This window comes from Odontomachus brunneus, unplaced genomic scaffold, assembly GCF_010583005.1.
Source record: "Odontomachus brunneus isolate Ranch 3 - 2012 unplaced genomic scaffold, Obru_v1 Obru_scaffold_028, whole genome shotgun sequence".
Taxonomy (NCBI): domain Eukaryota; kingdom Metazoa; phylum Arthropoda; class Insecta; order Hymenoptera; family Formicidae; genus Odontomachus; species Odontomachus brunneus.
Window position 1 is genome coordinate 914,044 of NW_022639478.1, and position 18,159 is coordinate 932,202.

General features: G+C 35.6%; 4 protein-coding genes across 15 annotated transcripts in view; 2 read left to right on the plus strand and 2 right to left on the minus strand.

The window, feature by feature from the left end:
- LOC116842895 (EP300-interacting inhibitor of differentiation 3) overlaps positions 1-1,132 on the plus strand; it is a 4,036-nt gene extending 2,904 nt beyond the window's left edge. For all 6 annotated transcript variants that reach the window (XM_032812722.1, XM_032812723.1, XM_032812721.1 and 3 more), the window contains exons 6-8: positions 204-506; positions 568-683; positions 925-1,132. In XM_032812722.1, the coding sequence (XP_032668613.1) occupies positions 204-506; positions 568-683; positions 925-984 (479 nt within the window). In that variant the 3' untranslated portion in view covers positions 985-1,132. The remainder of the gene's footprint in view (positions 1-203; positions 507-567; positions 684-924) is intronic.
- Positions 1,133-1,179: 47 nt separating this feature from the next.
- LOC116842894 (ATP synthase subunit beta, mitochondrial) lies at positions 1,180-5,145 on the minus strand. Its single transcript, XM_032812719.1, has 7 exons — positions 4,955-5,145; positions 3,989-4,201; positions 3,133-3,396; positions 2,678-3,021; positions 2,290-2,515; positions 1,980-2,209; positions 1,180-1,853 (listed from the first exon to the last, which is right to left on the minus strand). Exons 1-7 carry the CDS (start codon positions 5,061-5,063, stop codon positions 1,680-1,682), a joined length of 1,560 nt encoding a protein of 519 aa, XP_032668610.1. The 5' UTR covers positions 5,064-5,145; the 3' UTR covers positions 1,180-1,679.
- A 5,242-nt stretch (positions 5,146-10,387) lies between these two features.
- Positions 10,388-15,703, plus strand: LOC116842897 (dnaJ homolog dnj-5). Of its 5 annotated transcripts, none has more exons than XM_032812731.1 (6): positions 10,388-10,609; positions 11,223-12,770; positions 12,880-13,321; positions 13,500-13,715; positions 13,793-14,022; positions 14,208-15,703. In XM_032812731.1, exons 1-6 carry the CDS (start codon positions 10,521-10,523, stop codon positions 14,335-14,337), a joined length of 2,655 nt encoding a protein of 884 aa, XP_032668622.1. In that variant the 5' UTR covers positions 10,388-10,520; the 3' UTR covers positions 14,338-15,703. The 5 variants fall into 5 exon arrangements, with proteins under 5 accessions (XP_032668622.1, XP_032668625.1, XP_032668623.1 ...); XM_032812734.1 differs by having other exon boundaries at positions 10,440-10,600; XM_032812732.1 differs by having other exon boundaries at positions 10,464-10,681.
- Positions 15,704-16,054: 351 nt separating this feature from the next.
- On the minus strand, positions 16,055-17,299 carry LOC116842898 (DNA polymerase epsilon subunit 4). 3 transcript variants are annotated; one of them, XM_032812738.1, is made up of 3 exons: positions 17,113-17,299; positions 16,471-16,874; positions 16,055-16,253 (listed from the first exon to the last, which is right to left on the minus strand). In XM_032812738.1, exons 2-3 carry the CDS (start codon positions 16,705-16,707, stop codon positions 16,113-16,115), a joined length of 378 nt encoding a protein of 125 aa, XP_032668629.1. In that variant the 5' UTR covers positions 16,708-16,874; positions 17,113-17,299; the 3' UTR covers positions 16,055-16,112. The 3 variants fall into 3 exon arrangements, with proteins under 3 accessions (XP_032668629.1, XP_032668628.1, XP_032668627.1); XM_032812737.1 differs by having other exon boundaries at positions 16,471-16,887; XM_032812736.1 differs by lacking the exon at positions 17,113-17,299 and having other exon boundaries at positions 16,471-16,989.
- Positions 17,300-18,159: the final 860 nt, after the last annotated feature.

Below are 18,159 nucleotides of genomic sequence, written 5' to 3' on the forward strand. Positions count from 1 at the left end.
ATATATATATATATATATATATATATATATATATATATATATATATGTATGTGTGTGTATGTAAAGTTGACAGAAAATCTTTATATATTATATATATATATATATATATATATATATATATGCACACACACACACACATCAAGTCATAGCCATAATTGTTACTATCGAAAAATGAAGTCAGATAATTCAAATTTTTACTATAGGTATATTAGAGCCTTTAGAAAAGAAAACAGTAAACAGGCAAAAACCTCTAAGGAAAATAGCACAACAAGCAGAAATGAAAGTGCCAGATAAAATAGTGTCACAAACGAATACCAAGGAAGATGACAGTGTAGAACAAACTATGCGAAAAATAAAAAAATTAATTGTATGTTATTGCAAGGAAACGCAAGAACCGCTTAATTTCTTTCAATTAATTATACATCCTCAGGATTTCGGAAGAACTATTAGAAATTTGTTATATGTATCCTTTCTTGTTAAAGACGGAGTAGTGAAATTAAGTAAAGGTAATTCTTTAATATTTTCTTTTCTTTTCAAGAGCATCTCTAGTAATAATTATTGTTTTAGATAATGATGGAGGTCTCGTTGTACAACCATGTCGCAAGACGAGTCAGCAAGGTGGAGAATCCAGTAACAGGATAGGCGCTCAAACAATCATCTCGTTAAATATGAAACAATGGGCTGTAAGTTGAGTTCCCAATAAATTCTTATTTTCATGGATCTCGTTTTAGTGGATTTTAGACTTTATGGTAATATTCTATTTTTTATTTTACATGCGCGCTGTTTTGTAAACATTCTATTTTATATGATAACGATTGTATTACCTGAGTTTAATTCATTCACTAAATCGAGGGTGTCTTATTATATTCAAATATACGAAACTGCATGTACATAAAAAAAATTTACAACCATTTTTTTTACTAGGTATTAAAAAAGGCATGTAAAGTGACGAAACCAATGATTGATTTTGATGAAGGCAACTAACAATGTACAAATCTTCTTACTGGACTTGCAGTCATTTTTCTTCTCGTTTATAGTTTTATGTTCCTTTATTTAATTATATGTATGGTCCAACAACTATAAGTTTCTATATGTACAGTATTATGTTAATTAAATTCTTTATTGCATTGTATAAGTTTATCTCAATTCGCGCGTGTGGCAATTTAAAAAAGAATAATATGTTTTTGTAAAACTTTTATTAACGTCTAACACATATACCGTTGATTCTACGGTATACGTTAATAACATGATTATCGATGAAATTATGAAGACCAGAAGTAAAATGTGCTAGTATGTATTCCGATCAGTTTATATTTTGTTTTAATACGTGTTTAGTTGTAATTTTGAACGATTGTTTTTATGGTAAGAGGAACATAAGAGGCAAAGCGACTTTTCAAGTCGTTCATGAAGCGATTCGGTAATATTGTGATTAGTCTATTATATGATAATAGACTTATAATTACAAAGTATTAATTTCTTATAATCGTATATATGTTATAGATTATAAGAGAAATTGATGAGAATTTTCACTTCTACCGTTTGAAGCAATATGATAAAAATCCTGAAAAAGTCGAAGAGGACAAGCGAGATTGTAAATTTCATTGGAAGGTCACGGTTTTGCGAACGCATAACGATCAAATAAATCTTTAATGACGCATTTACGATGACTGTAAGTTAATTTATTGTTTGGCCAACGATTCTGCTTTCGCTACTACTTCCTCAATTGGACCAACCATATAGAATGCTACTTCCGGCAGATGATCTAATTCTCCAGCCAAGATCTTTTGGAAGCCTTTAATGGTTTCTTGTAATGGTACTAGTTTGCCTGCGTGACCAGTGAATACTTCGGCGACCTAGAAGAATACGATAGTTATACCGAAAGCTATAATTTATCAAGCAATGTAAATACATCTACGCGAGTAACTTGGTACACATAATTGCTCAGAGTGATGCGCACGTTGCGTTCGTATTTCTATTACCTGGAATGGCTGGGACAAGAATCTCTGGATTTTACGTGCACGAGCGACCGTCAGCTTATCTTCTTCGGACAGCTCGTCCATACCAAGGATGGCAATGATATCCTGAAGCGACTTGTAGTCCTGGAGAATCTTTTGTACGCCACGAGCGATATTGTAATGCTCCGTGCCGATAATATTAGGGTCCATAATACGGGACGTAGAGTCAAGAGGATCGACAGCCGGATAGATACCTGTGTCGCCAATCAATCCGTAATCAAAGATCTCAGACACATCACGATGAAATGGATGTAATCCTTGGATGAATACGTACCAAGCTCGGCAATGGCACGAGACAATACGGTGGTGGCGTCCAAGTGAGCAAAGGTAGTGGCAGGGGCGGGATCTGTCAAATCGTCAGCAGGCACGTAGATGGCTTGCACGGAAGTAATAGATCCCTTCTTTGTCGTAGTAATACGTTCCTGCATAGTACCCATATCAGTGGCTAACGTCGGTTGGTAACCTACGGCGGATGGGATACGACCCAGCAAAGCGGACACCTGGAACATATCACAGTGAAATTTTTATATTTGTACGTGCGTGTACAATATATAAGAACAAATATAAAATTACATCAATTAATTTAATGCAGATTATATATTAACTGATGTATGTGTTAGATTACAAAACTTACACTTTCATGTAATAAATTTATTAAGTACCTCAGAACCAGCCTGGGTAAATCTGAAGATGTTATCGATGAACAATAGTACATCCTGACCTTCCTGATCTCGGAAATACTCTGCGACAGTGAGTCCAGTAAGGGCCACTCGGGCGCGAGCGCCTGGCGGCTCATTCATTTGTCCGTAGACCAACGCTACCTTGGATGTTTTGTCCTTGAGAGAAATGACACCGGACTCGATCATTTCATGATACAAATCGTTGCCCTCACGCGTTCTTTCACCTACACCAGCGAACACAGAGTAACCACCGTGAGCTTTGGCTACGTTGTTAATCAGTTCCATGATAAGTACGGTTTTACCGACTCCAGCACCACCGAAGAGACCTAGCGGATAATAACGAAGCGATTCTCTTCAGTAATTTATGAATGACAATACACTTTTTTCTATTTTTCATACCAATATTTTTTTCTACTTTTGCGGTAAGGGAATATTACCGATCTTTCCACCCTTGGCGTAAGGTGCCAGAAGATCCACGACTTTAATGCCTGTAACTAAGATCTCTTGCTCGACCGACATCTCTACGAATTCGGGAGCGTCCGCATGAATAGGCGCCAGTTTGTCAGTTGGGATGGGTCCACGCTCGTCAATCGGTTCACCAATGACGTTGATGATGCGACCCAAGGTTTCAGCACCCACAGGAATACGAATGGGATATCCAGAGTCCAAGACACTTTGGCCACGTACCAAACCTTCAGTACCTACAGTAATAATATCTTTGTTATATCAAATCTGCAACAGACTCCAGTTTTATTGAAACCATTGTATGCAATTATATAGCTGAATGCAAGGATAAATTGGTAATAGTTATCCAAGAATGACCAACCTACAAAATTATAGTTTTTAAGTTTTTGTTATCAATAGGTAGTCTATCCATTTTTTTATATAAAATTAAAAAAGCCTTATGAGTGTCTAAAATTAATTAAAAAAGTTTTTATTTTCTATTAGTTAAGCCATTTTTTATTACTTGCATCTTATGTACCTATTTTTTTAAGAGTTAAGCTTGTCAATGAATATTCTTCAAAAGAAGAAAATTTATCATGCTTTACCTCTTGCAAAGAATCTTAGTACTATCTATACTTTAAAAATTTTTGTCTTCATATTTTTCGAAACAATTTCCATGTGAGTTGAATCATTCTTGCATAAAAACTTACAGTCAATTAATGTTAAAATATTTCAAATTTGAAGATAATAAAGCTAAATATTTCATTAGCAATTTAATCAATAAAAGATTTATTAGATGCCATATATTAATTGCAAAACATATATTTCGTGATATTTGAAAAATATTACCATCCATAGCAATGGTGCGCACTGTATTCTCTCCAAGATGCTGGGCAACTTCAAGTACCAGCCTAGGAGTACGGTTTTGCACCTCCAACGCATTAAGGATAGGTGGGAGAGCATCTTCAAACTGTACATCAACAACAGCACCAATAACAGCAACTACCTTTCCTTGCGTACCACTCTTAGATGCAGCCGCAGCTTTGGCTACGTAATCCCTTCCTATATTTTGAAATTAATAAGAAAAACTTTGGATATATAATGAAATATGTAAACTAAGTATCTCTTTATCTCTATTAAAAAGTTAAAAAGTTTTGAAACATTCAAGTATCTTTGCTAGAACTAAGTGGCAAAGTTTGTAAAATACATTACATAACATAAAAATATATGTATAACTATTGTGATAAATCAGTCTATTAGTCTTCCTAAAACTTGGTTAGAATAACTATATAACTTGTATCATCACTTTGAATCATTCTCAACTACAAATTACTCAAATAGTAGAATACAGCAGAAAGAGGAATGAAAATACAATCAACCTCTGTGAAATTGTAATCACGCAACAAATAAATTGAGATTGGAAATTTTACATAATAAAGTATTCTTCGTTTATCTTCACATAAATGGAAAACAGCACAAAAAACACCCGTGGTTATATCCGTGACTACGTAAGATAACCAGATCAGGCGCAATGAACGAACGTGTCCTCGCACCGCCATGTTGGCGAGTCGAACCTGCGGCGATCGATCAGCTATTATATAATCATTAATGAATGGTTTTATAAAGTCTAGTAATTTGGACTTAAATCTCGAGACACTCGTAGTCGAGAGCGAATGTCAAGTTTAAATCTTCTAACTTCTCGGAGAGTACCTTCGTCGAGGTAAAGGGCATATTGAGACGATAAACAAATGTACGGGTTATTCGTTATATGTTGGCTGGTTTTCTGCAATATTTAATTGCGAAACGTATACTCACTATTGACAGTAAGGACGCCCGACACCTTCGCCACTTCATTTTGTAGAAGGGACGGCTTAGAAGCCCTCAAGGCCCCAGCGACTGCTTTTGACACGGCGCTCAGGATCATGGCCGATCGAGTGAAGAGAAACGGCCGAAACAGGGTCCGTGATCTCGTCAAGTGGAGGATGCGCGAACCGACTGCGCAATGCACATGCACGCAAAGCGGAGTTTGAATCACAGACTAAAGACTGGTTTATGATGGCTGTAAACTGTTAACTTATGCCGTAAAAAATGGACCAATCATAATCGAATTATAGGAGAACAATCGACTGTGATTGGTCAATTTTTTATGGTTCTGGCATAAGTAACGGATTACGGCCATCATAAACCGGCCTTAAGGGGCGCCGCACACAATTGATATAACAGTAATGCAGGATTCACACCGCGTCCGATGTCCGACGTACGACGTACAATATCCAATAAAAGAATAGCTTTCCAATGGAGAATTGAATCCTCTATTAGAAAGCTGTTCTCCTATTGGATATCGGACGACGTCTATCGGACATTGGACGCGGTGTGAATTCTGCATAACGTAAGACGTACCGTAAGAATTGACCAATCACTTATCGTATCGTCGAACCGTAGGTTGCGTTCTTTTATTTGCAACAGATATAGCTGAATTAGAGATGCCCGATTCTGAATCAATTCGATTCTTTCCCCAAAAATAGGCTTATTCGTGTTGTTTGCATTCTTCGCACTTTTCGTATTTAAAACCAGACAAAAGTATATTGGAATGTTTGGAAGAAGCAAAAGCAAGATAACTAACTCGATTGTTTCTTCCAAGCGTCTGATTAGGCGTCCATCTCTTTTTAAAAGCGAAAAGTATGAAACATGCAAGCAACACGAACAACCTTTTTTCCCTAAATTGTTAGGGAAAGAATCGAATCGATTAAAAATCGGACATCTCTAAACTGAATGCACCTCATAAGGTTTGTTCGAGTTGCTTGTACTTTTCATACTTTTACATCTAAGGGCTATCGCACACAAATTGACATAACTGCATATGCATAGCATAAAACCGTATGTACCAATGAGCATCGAGTATTAAGTCGCCATATTTGTGTTCGATGCTTAATATTCGATGCTCATTGGTCCATACGATCTTATGCTATGCATATGCAGTTATGTCATTTGTGTGCGATAGCCCTAATGCTCGTTGGACACTAGTGCACCTCAAACAACACAAATTTTCCAAAATACATTCTGAAGACATTTTCAGGGCAGAGGGACGTCATCAGAGTATTCTTAGGACGTTCTTTGAAGGTGTGAATTGTCTGAAAATAGCTAATATCTAATAAGTTTATTCGTATTAATTGAACTTTTTACACTTTCACACTTAGTGCACACTAAGGGCTATCGCACACAAATTGACATAACTGCATATGCATAGCATAAGACCGTATGTACCAATGAGCATCGAGTATTAAGTCGCCATATTGGTGTTCGATGCTTAATATTCGATGCTCATTGGTCCATACGATCTTATGCTATGCATATGCAGTTATGTCAATTTGTGTGCGATAGCCCTAATTCTTTAGAGGTTCTAAAAATGGTGTCATGTTTTCCATTCGTGTTACGAGTGTAAATGCAATTCTGATACACTTTTCACTCTTGCTTGGGATCAAGTGTAAAAAGTGTATTAGAATTGCATTTACACTCGTAAAGCCCGTATCAAACTATAGATTAGAATTGAGATTAAATTGAAATTTAGCCAATCAGAGCAAAATTCACTAAGCTCAAGTTTGGTGAACTTTGCTCTGATTGGCCAATTTTCAATTCAATCTCAATCCTAATCTATAGTCTGATACGGGCTTAACACGAACGGAAATCATGACGTCATGTTTAGAACCTCTAAAGAATTAATGTGCACTAAGTGTGAAAGTGTAAAAAATTCAATTAATACGAATAAACTTATTGAATATTAGCTATTTTCAGACAACTCATATCTTCAAAGGACGTCCTAAAAATATTCTGATGACATCCCTTCGTTCTTCAAAGCATCTTCAGAACGTATTTTGGAAAATTTGGAAAATTTGTGTTGTATGAGGTACACTAGTGTGCAACGGGCATTAGGTGTAAAAGTGTGAATAGTACAAGTAAAACCCGTATCAGACTATAGATTAGGATTGAATTGAATTGAAATTTTGCCAATTAGAACAAAATTCACTAAGATTAAGTTTGGTGAAGTTTGCTCTGATTGGCCAATTTTCAATTCAATTTCAATCTTAATCCGTAATCTGATACGGGCTTAACTCGAACAAACCTATGGATGCATCAAGATTGCACTTTTTAAGGTTACTAGCTAGTGATGTACTGTCCCTAGAAAATAAATTTTCCTATTAGCTATTGGATCATCGTATGTCCGACGTCGGATCCCAATTAGTAATATATCAATATTATCTTTATAAAAATTGTGTGTGTGTGAGAGAGAGAGAGAGAGAGAGAGAGAGAGAGAGAGAGGGGGAGGCAGTCTAATAATAATATCAAATAATATAAAAAATATCATTAATTGAAATCGATTTAGTACATGGAACATGGTCAGTTATTAGAGGATCCCTTATAGAAATATCATACTAAAAAATACTGAAAAATTATTAGTGATTAAATATTAATTTAATAGTAATTCAGTAATTTTTTGGCCAGTACTTAATTTCTGGTGAATACTGATAATAAAATGAATACTGAGAATTATTATGCAAAGGTGAAAAATGAGGAAATCATAATGTTTACAAAAATATACTTATATTCCTAATTTTCTCATGTCTCATAAACTACTAGATATCCAAGGTTGTCAAATACATTCCAAACTTTCATGAATCCTCCTGCGATAATTTCGATCCCAAGCGGTATATATATACACCCGCTGGTCACCATCCCTCCCCCATCCATGTCCTGACCGCATTAAACTGTTGCTTAACCTGACGATCGAGCGCGCACGCGGTGACTCTGATGACTCCAACGATGCTCTTACAATTCATGCTTATATAATGTATCCTTATATTGTTCACAGTATATTATAACATATCTAGCAAACATCAAATAATAGTTACATAATTTTTACTTGTTGTTTATTGGATAATTTTTTGATAGATATAGATTTGTTGATAGATAGAAACAATACAACATTCGATATGCGATGAATATTGATGTAATGTAGTGAACCAGTGATAATTACTTTTACATTTTGAACAAAATGTTATAATGATTAATCCAACAAAAGAAAATTAAAAAATCCAAGAAAATCCAAATTAAACAAATCGAATTACTAAATTTTGAGAGAAACTTTTAAAAAATATTATTTACTACCCTTATAGAAATATCATACTAAGAATCATTGATAATTACTTATTATCCAGTATTTTTAATACTGAAAATAAGTAATTATCAATGATTCTTAGTATGATATTTCTATAAGGGTATATTACAGTAATATTATTGTGATGCGTTTTCGCGGACATTATAATATTACTGTGATATCTCAGTAATATTACACTAATATTTCTGCTACATTTCATTGTAATATTGCAATGGAACTGTAATATTACTGTGATATCTCAGTAATATTACACTAATATTTCTGCTACATTTCATTGTAATATTGCAATGGAACTGTAATATTACTGTGATATCTCAGTAATATTACACTAATATTTCTGCTACATTTCATTGTAATATTGCAATGGAACTGTAATATTACTGTGATATCTCAGTAATATTACACTAATATTTCTGCTACATTTCATTGTAATATTGCAATGGAACTGTAATATTACTGTGATATTACTGTAATATTACGTGCTATGTGGGAAACAACGATATATTAAGCTGGTATAATATTCATCAACAAAATGTATTGTAATGATTGAATGCGTCGCCGTTGATATGAATTGTCGATATTGGCTTGGTTTACATCGTGCACTTGATACGCGTACTATATAGTAACTTTCTATTAGATAATCTTAATATCGACGATATATATAAACAACGGTATATTAAGCTGGTATAATACTCATCAACAAAACGTATTGTATTGATAGAATGCGTCGCTGTTGATATGTATTGACGATATTAAAATTATCTAATAGAAAGTTACTATTTAATACGCGTATCAAGTGCACGATGTAAACTAATAGCGAATTCGGTTGCTTGCACTAGTGTGCACTGAGTGCGCACTAAGGCTTGTTCATAGTATGTTATTATATTTAAAGATTGTCTTAAATAATTCTCAAATAAATTCTCAAATATTTTTAACCATAATATGATATGTATAACATCCGTACGAATCATTTTATTAGTTAAAATGTTTTTAAATATGTATTTAAGACACGATTTTAAATATAAGAATGTACTGTAAACAAGCCTTAATGCGAACTCAGTGCGCACTAGTGCAAGCTACCGAATTCGCTATAAGCCATTAGATGATATCTTAAGGCTTGGTTTATATCGTGCACTTGATACGCGTATCAAATAGTAACTTTCTATTAGATAATCTTCTTATGTCTCCTGCACACAGGACGCGGTAATGCTTGCCGCGCGACGGAAGTCCGCCAAAAAATTGGTGTCGACCCCGGGGCTTATTTGTATTTTTTGCACCGTATGAGGAGGGGCAACGGTGGGGATGGGCATACATGGACAGCAGGTCTTAAAGGATAGCAACTTTTGACTTTGAGAGACTGACAACTTCATTTGGTTCCATTTGGTTCCATTTGGTGAACTGACAGTTCCACTGACTGTACCATTTGGTACAGTAACATTGTTTCTCTCTGTAGTCGCCGTGCGCTCGGAATCGCGCCAGAGATGTCGCTTCCGAACGGCATCTCTGAGCGTTATCTGGGGAGAGGAGAGTGTCGTGAGCGTGGAGCGTCAGGTAGCTCAGTGGTTTAGAGCAGTCGCCCGGCAAGCGAAAGACCCGGGTTCGAGTCCTGGTCTAGCAGAACCGCGCTCTCGATATTTTTCTCCTTCTGGAACAAAAAGATACGCAGATCTCGAACGCATGGCGTCCCGCCGTCACCTAGTTATGCCCTCCTCCTTCTATGGTTCTATAGCCAATCAATAATATGTTGTTTTTCCGTAAAAGCTAGAAGGTTATTACGGAAAGCAGCATATTGATTGGCTGTCGCGCGAACTTCTACCGCGCGGCAAGCATTACCGCATCCTGTGTGCAGAAGACATAAGATTATCCAATAGAAAGTTACTATTTAGTACGCCTATCAAGTGTACGACGTAAACCAAGCCATTAGTTCAATGAAAAGGAACAGACCTATAGATAGGAGGTAGTCTGTTCTTTTCAGCTGCACTGCTGAACTGGTGCAATAAGTTAAAGTAAGAAAAAATATACTTGTCTCACTTTAACTTATTGCACCAGTTCAGCAGTGCAGCTGAAAAGAACAGACCAAGGATGATGCTTTTAGCACGGAAGCGTGCAAGATGAACTTAACCTTTAATTCACCAAACACTTGCTAGTCGATTATACTATTTAGGATTTTCGTTCCGCACGCAGCCCTTCTGATGTTATTCGTGCATCATGATTGTTGATTATTCTGTGCGAATTGCGGACAAAGTATCAACGAGTGCGAATGTGTCTGGTTCTACGCTTACCACATGGTATATAAAGTAAAGTGATGTATTTCACATAAATATGAACTTTTGTTATTAACGCAGAGTGTGCTAAATGAAGAATATGAGGTAGCAACGTGAAAGAGATTAACTCATTGGTGAATGTGAGTTCTGTGTCCTTATGTCTACTGACACTCTGTTCATTTTAGGTTATAGGTTTTAAACGAAATTCCTCTCGACAGCGGTTATTTAATATGAATCTGCCTCGGCCAATGTGAGGCAGCTATGCCCGTGTTACCGCATATTCTCAAGTTGCATATTAATGGCGGTCATTACTTAACATTCTCGACACAGCTATGGTTATGTGAATAATACAGTAGCAGACATTTTTAAAATATATGACTGACATTCTACCTGTGTTATTGTGCGAGACAAAAATCATTGGATGGCATTCGTATTCTTCTTCAATATCCGTTATTTATCCATTTGGTTGAGCTACTGTGCTCCAATACTAATCTTTGTATTATGCATTAATGCACCATTTACTTTTTGATATAAAGTTTCTAAAAGTACAGCATCATATTCCTTACTGTTTTGTTAAGTGATTTTGACATTTGTCATCTGTACTGAAGCAGACTAATAACATGTCTGTTTTATGACTTCTCTTTAGAACACTGATCAACATGGCAGAGCAGCAGCAATCACCTCCTGGTATTAAACATATGTCCTTGGATAAAATAATCGAAGCTATGACCGCAGAGCTGGAGAGTTCAAGTAGTCCTTACGTCCAATTTGGCATCACTCCGCAGCAAGCAACCTCTCACAATTGGGGCGATTACGCTTCTGGCCAGACTAGGCATCACATTACAACCAGCCAACCGACGCATTCCAATCCATCGGGGATGCAGCCAATGACTCCAATGACCACTTCTCTGTACATGTCAGATATGCCAGGTTACGATTCTCCAACCACGGATTCAATATATTTTCCACCACAGACAGTAAATCAGACGGTAAACTTAGGCATTAATGAAAACAATGATCTCATTGGCACCATTGATGTCGGAGGTGGAAATTATATCAATGTTATTTATGGGAATGCTTCTCAAATTATGGCTGAGCAGTGTCAACTGTCAAACATGGCACCTTATGCCAATCAGAGCATGGTTAATCAGGAGTACGGTCTGTTTAATGACCAACATATGTCTGTGCCGTCGGAATTGCCGAGTCAAAACTTTAATGGCAAACAACTGATCGATAATCTAGTTGGGAACTGGGTGCCAAATCAGTCCGGAACATATAGTCCGTTCGGTGGTTCTCCTAATATCACGCCTGTACCGCAATCTGTTCCCGATATGAGAGAGAATGAAGAACTACCTAGAAGCATGTCGGACTCTCAATACAAGAAACCAAGGATGGTGGCAGAAGTGAAACCTATGCGACCGTCTTACTCGGACGTTTTGACCAAATCTGCACCAACTCCGCCGTCACCATTAACAGTTCAGTCTATGAAGCCGAAAATTGAGACGACCGGCAAGAAGGTCTCCAATAAGAGCTCCAAGAGCAAGAACAAACCAGCGCTATTAAAGCGGCAGAATTCATCCGGCAGCGACGATCACAACTCCCCGAAGATACAGATCCCCAGGAAAGTTTTGGAAAAAAATTCTTCCAATCTTCCAAGACGTTGGGTGTCGTTGGACAATCTCGGCTCGCAGTCCGATTCTCGTCAGATAAATACTTTCGACAGATCTGATCACTTTGAGAAGAAAAAAACTGTCAAACTGTCTAAAAAAGGGGAAAAGAATGAGACTCTTAACAATACCAAAATACAAAACAGTAATCCAAAAACTGCTGGAAATATTCCGAAACGTCCGATACAGATAAACAACAACCTAAGTACAATTAATACTTCCAGTCAGACGGTTTCTCCGGAGAAAATCGAGAAAAATCAGCAAGTTATCAATAAGTTCAGTAAAGAAGATAAGAAAGTGATCAAGGAGAAAAATCCTAAACGCTATCAGGCTGAGAAGACACAGCAAATTAAGAAAGGACAAAGAAACAGAAGAAGAGAAAATAGAGAATCTCCTGTCAAGGATTTATGTAAGAATTTAAATAAATATGCAACACGTTGGAGCAAAGTTATATTGAAAATCTTTTATTGGCTGTTGCATCTTATTTCTGATGTCGTTAGCATGAGTGCTAATCTCGTCGTACAGCTGTAAGTATTAATTAATAAACTAACATTTTATACATAGAGAAACTGATCTTGCGCCCATATGTAAATATCATTTGGAAACAATTTTCTATCTTTCAATACGTGTTTTCAGTGGCAAATGGGCTTGGTACCATAGCATACTTTACTTGAAAGGTTGGTGGATGTATGTGGTTGTAACATTTTGTAAAATTCGCGTTCTAAATGCTATCGGCAAACAATTAGATAACTGGTTTGGAAGTAGCAAGTTTGCGTTTTGGCGAAAGATAAACACTAAAAGTGAAGAAAAAGAGGACAGTGGCAACTGGATTCACGGCGGACTGGAAACCAATATTTCATTACCTAGTACTGGCGAAGAAGCTATGAAAAGATTACTAGCTTGTAAAGGAAAGGACCCGTATAGCATACTTGGCGTTACACCAACGTGTTCGGATGATGATATCAAGAAATATTATAAAAGACAAGCTTTCTTAGTTCATCCGGATAAAAATAATCAACCAGGGGCTGAAGAGGCGTTCAAAATTTTAGTACATGCCTTCGATATCATCGGAGAACCGGTAATAAAGCATCTTATTTATTCATAATTTTTTTATAACAATATAAGAGAAAGTGTTCTATATATCAAGGATCAGTGACAATCCTTTATTTGGAATCGTAAATTTATAACACACATAATATATATATATATATATATATACACACACACACTTTTATTTGTGATGCGTCCTATTTTAGGAACGAAGACAAGCGTTTGATCAAACTAGGCAAGTTGAAGCAGCTTGGGGCGAACTCAGTGATTTGCTGTCTCAGCTTCATCGGAAGATGGAACAGGCGGCAAATACTATAAGATGTACAAATTGTGGCTCAAGACACAAACGTATTCCTACGCAACGTCCTTGTTATGCCGCACGGTTTTGCACCCAATGTAAAATACGTCACGGCGCGAAAGAAGTAAATATCGCACCGACTTTTTGTTTTATAAGAACTTTATCTGTTGTTTCAAACTGAATCGTTTAAACTATCCGTAGGGAGATATCTGGGCAGAGTCTCGTTTAATGGGTTTTCGATGGCACTATTATGCGTGCATGGAAGGGGCGGTGTATGACGTGACTGAATGGGCGGCTTGCCAGGCCGGAAATCTCAAACATCTTAGAGCAAACACGCATAGCGTCCAGTATAGAATCGTCTTAGGGCAGAGATTACCATCTCAAACATCCAGTAGCGGTAAAAAGCGGCAGCAAATAGATCCAAATACAAGGTATGCTATATTTACATGACTAGCTTAAATGTGTGAGTCGATTTTTTAGCTGATTTGATCAACGACTTGATTCAAAACTACATAAATTCGCCAAAGCAATTCGCTCGTATGTGTCTATTGATTTTCTATTATCATTTTTCGGTCATATATTTAAGTAAGTAATAATTTATTTGTCCACGAAACAGCGAAGCAGATATCGAAGACTTTCTGAACAATCTCTACAACCATAGCAAATCTGGCGGTGCTAATACATCAGGGGAGCAAAACTCTTTTAGAGGAGATTGTAGACGACGTAAGACCAAGCGTAAGAAGTAGACAGAAAGTGGTGTAACGATGAACAATTGAGCGTTCGGTATCAATATTGTATCATTACACGAAGTAATACATATATTATACAGTTTCTGAAATTTACATTATCCTTGAGCAATTGACTTTAGAATATAGGTATATATTACGAATACGCAGCGATGTGCGGCTAATACGCGATATGAGATTACGAGAAATTGTGTTCAAGGCGAATGGCGTGTAGAAATCATTACATTAAATTAAATCATAATGCGCAACATCACGAAGCTCGGGAATTATAGGGGTGTATCATAGTAATAACACGCAGTGACAAATATCCTGTTAACAAACTATTCATGTTCAGGATAATAATATACGTCAGTCAGTATATTTTGCCAGTTTAACATAATAAAGACGTTTAATTTTTCGGGTTATAAAACGATAATTGAAGATGCCAAATAACGATTATAGAAGCAACTTGATTTGGATTATATCGCAGAGCTATATTTGAACATAGAAGTTCTGATATATATATATATATAAAAAAGTTTGTATCTTCCTGGTACAATGTTATGTTGTAATTTTATGCGTGTGTTCTTCCAAAATAAAAGATAACAGAATGGACGATTAGGTTATATTTATTATTAAAATTATAGAGATTTCATTGTGTATTTAATTTTTAAACAATTATGCATCTTGCGGTTCTGAACTGGAAAGAATTGGCAAATACGGAAGAAGACTGATATTTTCTCTCATTCTCTGTTACTTATAAGTTATATACTATATATTAGTTAGAGAAATTTTAATGATATGCTCCTGCTATGTGTGAAAATAGTTTGAATTCTTTAGCTTGAAATTAGTCTGCAAATCCCACTCTCTTAATATTTATATATGTATGTTTCTCTTATGTAATACAAAACTCTAAAATGGAGAAAATATTATGTATGTATACGATGTTACATTACACAAAAGCTGCACAGTCAATTGTATAGAAAAGAAAAAATTAGTATTCATTATTAGCAGGAATAACATGTGAATTATAATAACTAAAGTCTCATACATATGTGCATGCGCATATATATGTGTGTATATATATATATATATATATATATATATACACACATACAAATAACCTCATAGTGCAGCAAGAATAAGAAAAGTAAAATTGAGTAGCTATGTTAATATAGCTAATATCATCTTACTACTTTATCAATGATTAATATTGTGTATGTGTACATTAATATAGACACTTTTTATAAGTTTTAACATCTAATATGTAACTTGCTACATTAACTTTTCTTTTGCAAAGCGTTGTGAACTACATAATACTTTACATATGTAAACCAATTTAAGATGTGTACCGATGGAAAGTGTAATAAATGAATTTAAAACAAGAGAATATAGATCATGATATATATATGCACACACACACACATATATGTAAACCTTAAATAGCAGAAATTAAGGTATATTATTCTCAAAATATATCCCACAAGATTTGTTAAATAAATAAAAGTGCAATAGAAAACAAATTTATATATTACAGTATAAAAAGAAATACACATTCTTTTCTTATAGATATACTTATTCTATATTTTTAAGCATATTTTAATTGTAGAAATATTTTTGTATTATCTTTGAGTGACAAAACTTAATTCTTTTGACTCAAATATTACCAATTTTATGCCTATTATTTTCATATAGAATTATTTATACATTCTATCATATACTGTATAATACAATACAATAATCTTAAAATAATTTATTGAAATTTTATGATAACAAATATTAAGTATATTATATAATTAATCCATTGTACCTTCTAAAAATACAAGCGCATCAACTTTGTCAATTGCAGTTTCTACATCACGTTTTTGAACAGTTCTTTTCTTTGCTTGCATGGTATACTTATAAGCTTCCTTCACAAGCGAGTCAATAAAAAGTTCCTGTTGAAGCAATCAATAGTTAGTATAGTTAGTATAATTTATTATAACCTATTAAAATTAATTAGCTATTTGGATTGCATTCCAAAGTCCTATTTGAAGGAAAAGTTTATTGAAAATCCGTAGTATATGTAACGCGTAAAGAGAGATTAAACGTGAGATTTTCAGTAAAGTTTTCATCAAACAGGACATTTTGCAATGCAGCCTCAATATCATTCACCGTTGATTTTGCTATCAGGAACACGGCTTCTTGATTAATCAAGTGAACTTCCGGGTCTGTTTTGATAATTGTTTTAATTCTTCCCAGAGGCAGTTGTAATAATTTTTCTCGCTGTTCCTCATCGCCGTGTAAAGCATTTTCGGTTTCTTCCTGCAACTCTTGCGTACTTTCTCCATTATCGATGCGATTTTCACTTGGCTCGCTTATATTTGATTCACCGTTTTCTGAATTATCCATATTGAGAGATATGTGTACGTTTACTGGATTGTATAAATAGCTCAAAAAGAAACAACACTTGTGCGTAAATTGAAAATAATTTTGTGTGAATAAATACAGACACGTAGCTGATATTACTGCAAATTGTGGCGGCAACGAACTAAGTCTGTTCTTTTTAGTTGAACTGCCTAAATTGGTGCACTGTTACAATAAATAGAGTGAAACAAAATATATTTGTCTCACTTTAATTTGTTCCATCCAACCATGACTAAAGGCTGGTTTATGATGGCCGTAATCCGTTAACTTATGCCGGAACCGTAAAAAATTGACCAATCATAATTGAATTATAGAAGAATAATCGACTATGATTGGTCAATTTTTACGGTTCCGGCATAAATTAAAGAATTACGGCCATCATAAACCAACCTTAGAGTTAGCCTTAGACTCATTGAAATATATACTACTTGTACTGGGATTCTGTAATTCGTTATTGGAGTTAACGACAATTTCGTTATCATTGTACAGCTTTTCTACGATATACAAAAGCTGCGCAACGATAACGAAACTGTCGTTAACTCCAATAGCGAGTTACATAATCCCAGCACAGAGGTACTATTCCGTACACGCTTATCGACAACTATCGGATCGGTAGACGTGGTTGCGCAGCTTTTCTATGGTAGGGATGTTGTATCGATAAGAAAATTCGATATATCGTATCGATACATATCAGAACAAAATATCGATACACCAAATATATCGACCGTGAAGTATCGATACAGTGAATATCGAACGTATCAATAAAAGAATAAATAAGCTGTTCTTTTTAGGTGCACTGCTAAACTAATGCAATAAGTTAGAATGAAAGAAAGTATGTTTGTCTCACTTCAACTTATTGCACTCGTTCACCAGTGTAGCTAAAAAGAACAGACCTAATGCTCACCACACACATTTTCTGTAACAGTAAAGGCCATGGCATACAAAATAACTGAAGTAGTAGGACTTTTGGTTCTCGCAGACCAGCGCGATGCGCGACGTGATTTGCGACACGCGACATCCAATGAGCATACAGTTTTATCGGAATACCAGTACACTGATTGGATATCGCTCGTCGCATATCGAGTGTTGCGTTGCGCATTGCGTTGGCTGCGAAAGCCATTAGGCCCGAAACACAATACGCCGTATGTCGGAGTTGGATGTCGGAACGCAGCTGATGGTCCAATGAGAGAATTTATTTTTCGAGAATAAATTTCGAGAAAATAGTTTTCAATAGAATGGTTGAGCTCGCTTGACATTCAGCGGCTCTACGCCATTACTCCTCAATAATATGGCTATGTTCCAATATTCACTTCTAGCGCTGAAAAGCTATAGTTCATGTTACGTATATTATAGATTTTTAGCGCTGTCAGTAATTTTGGAACACAGCCTATATCATAAACTCCACTCGAACAAGAGGTCTGTTCTTTCGCGCTGCAC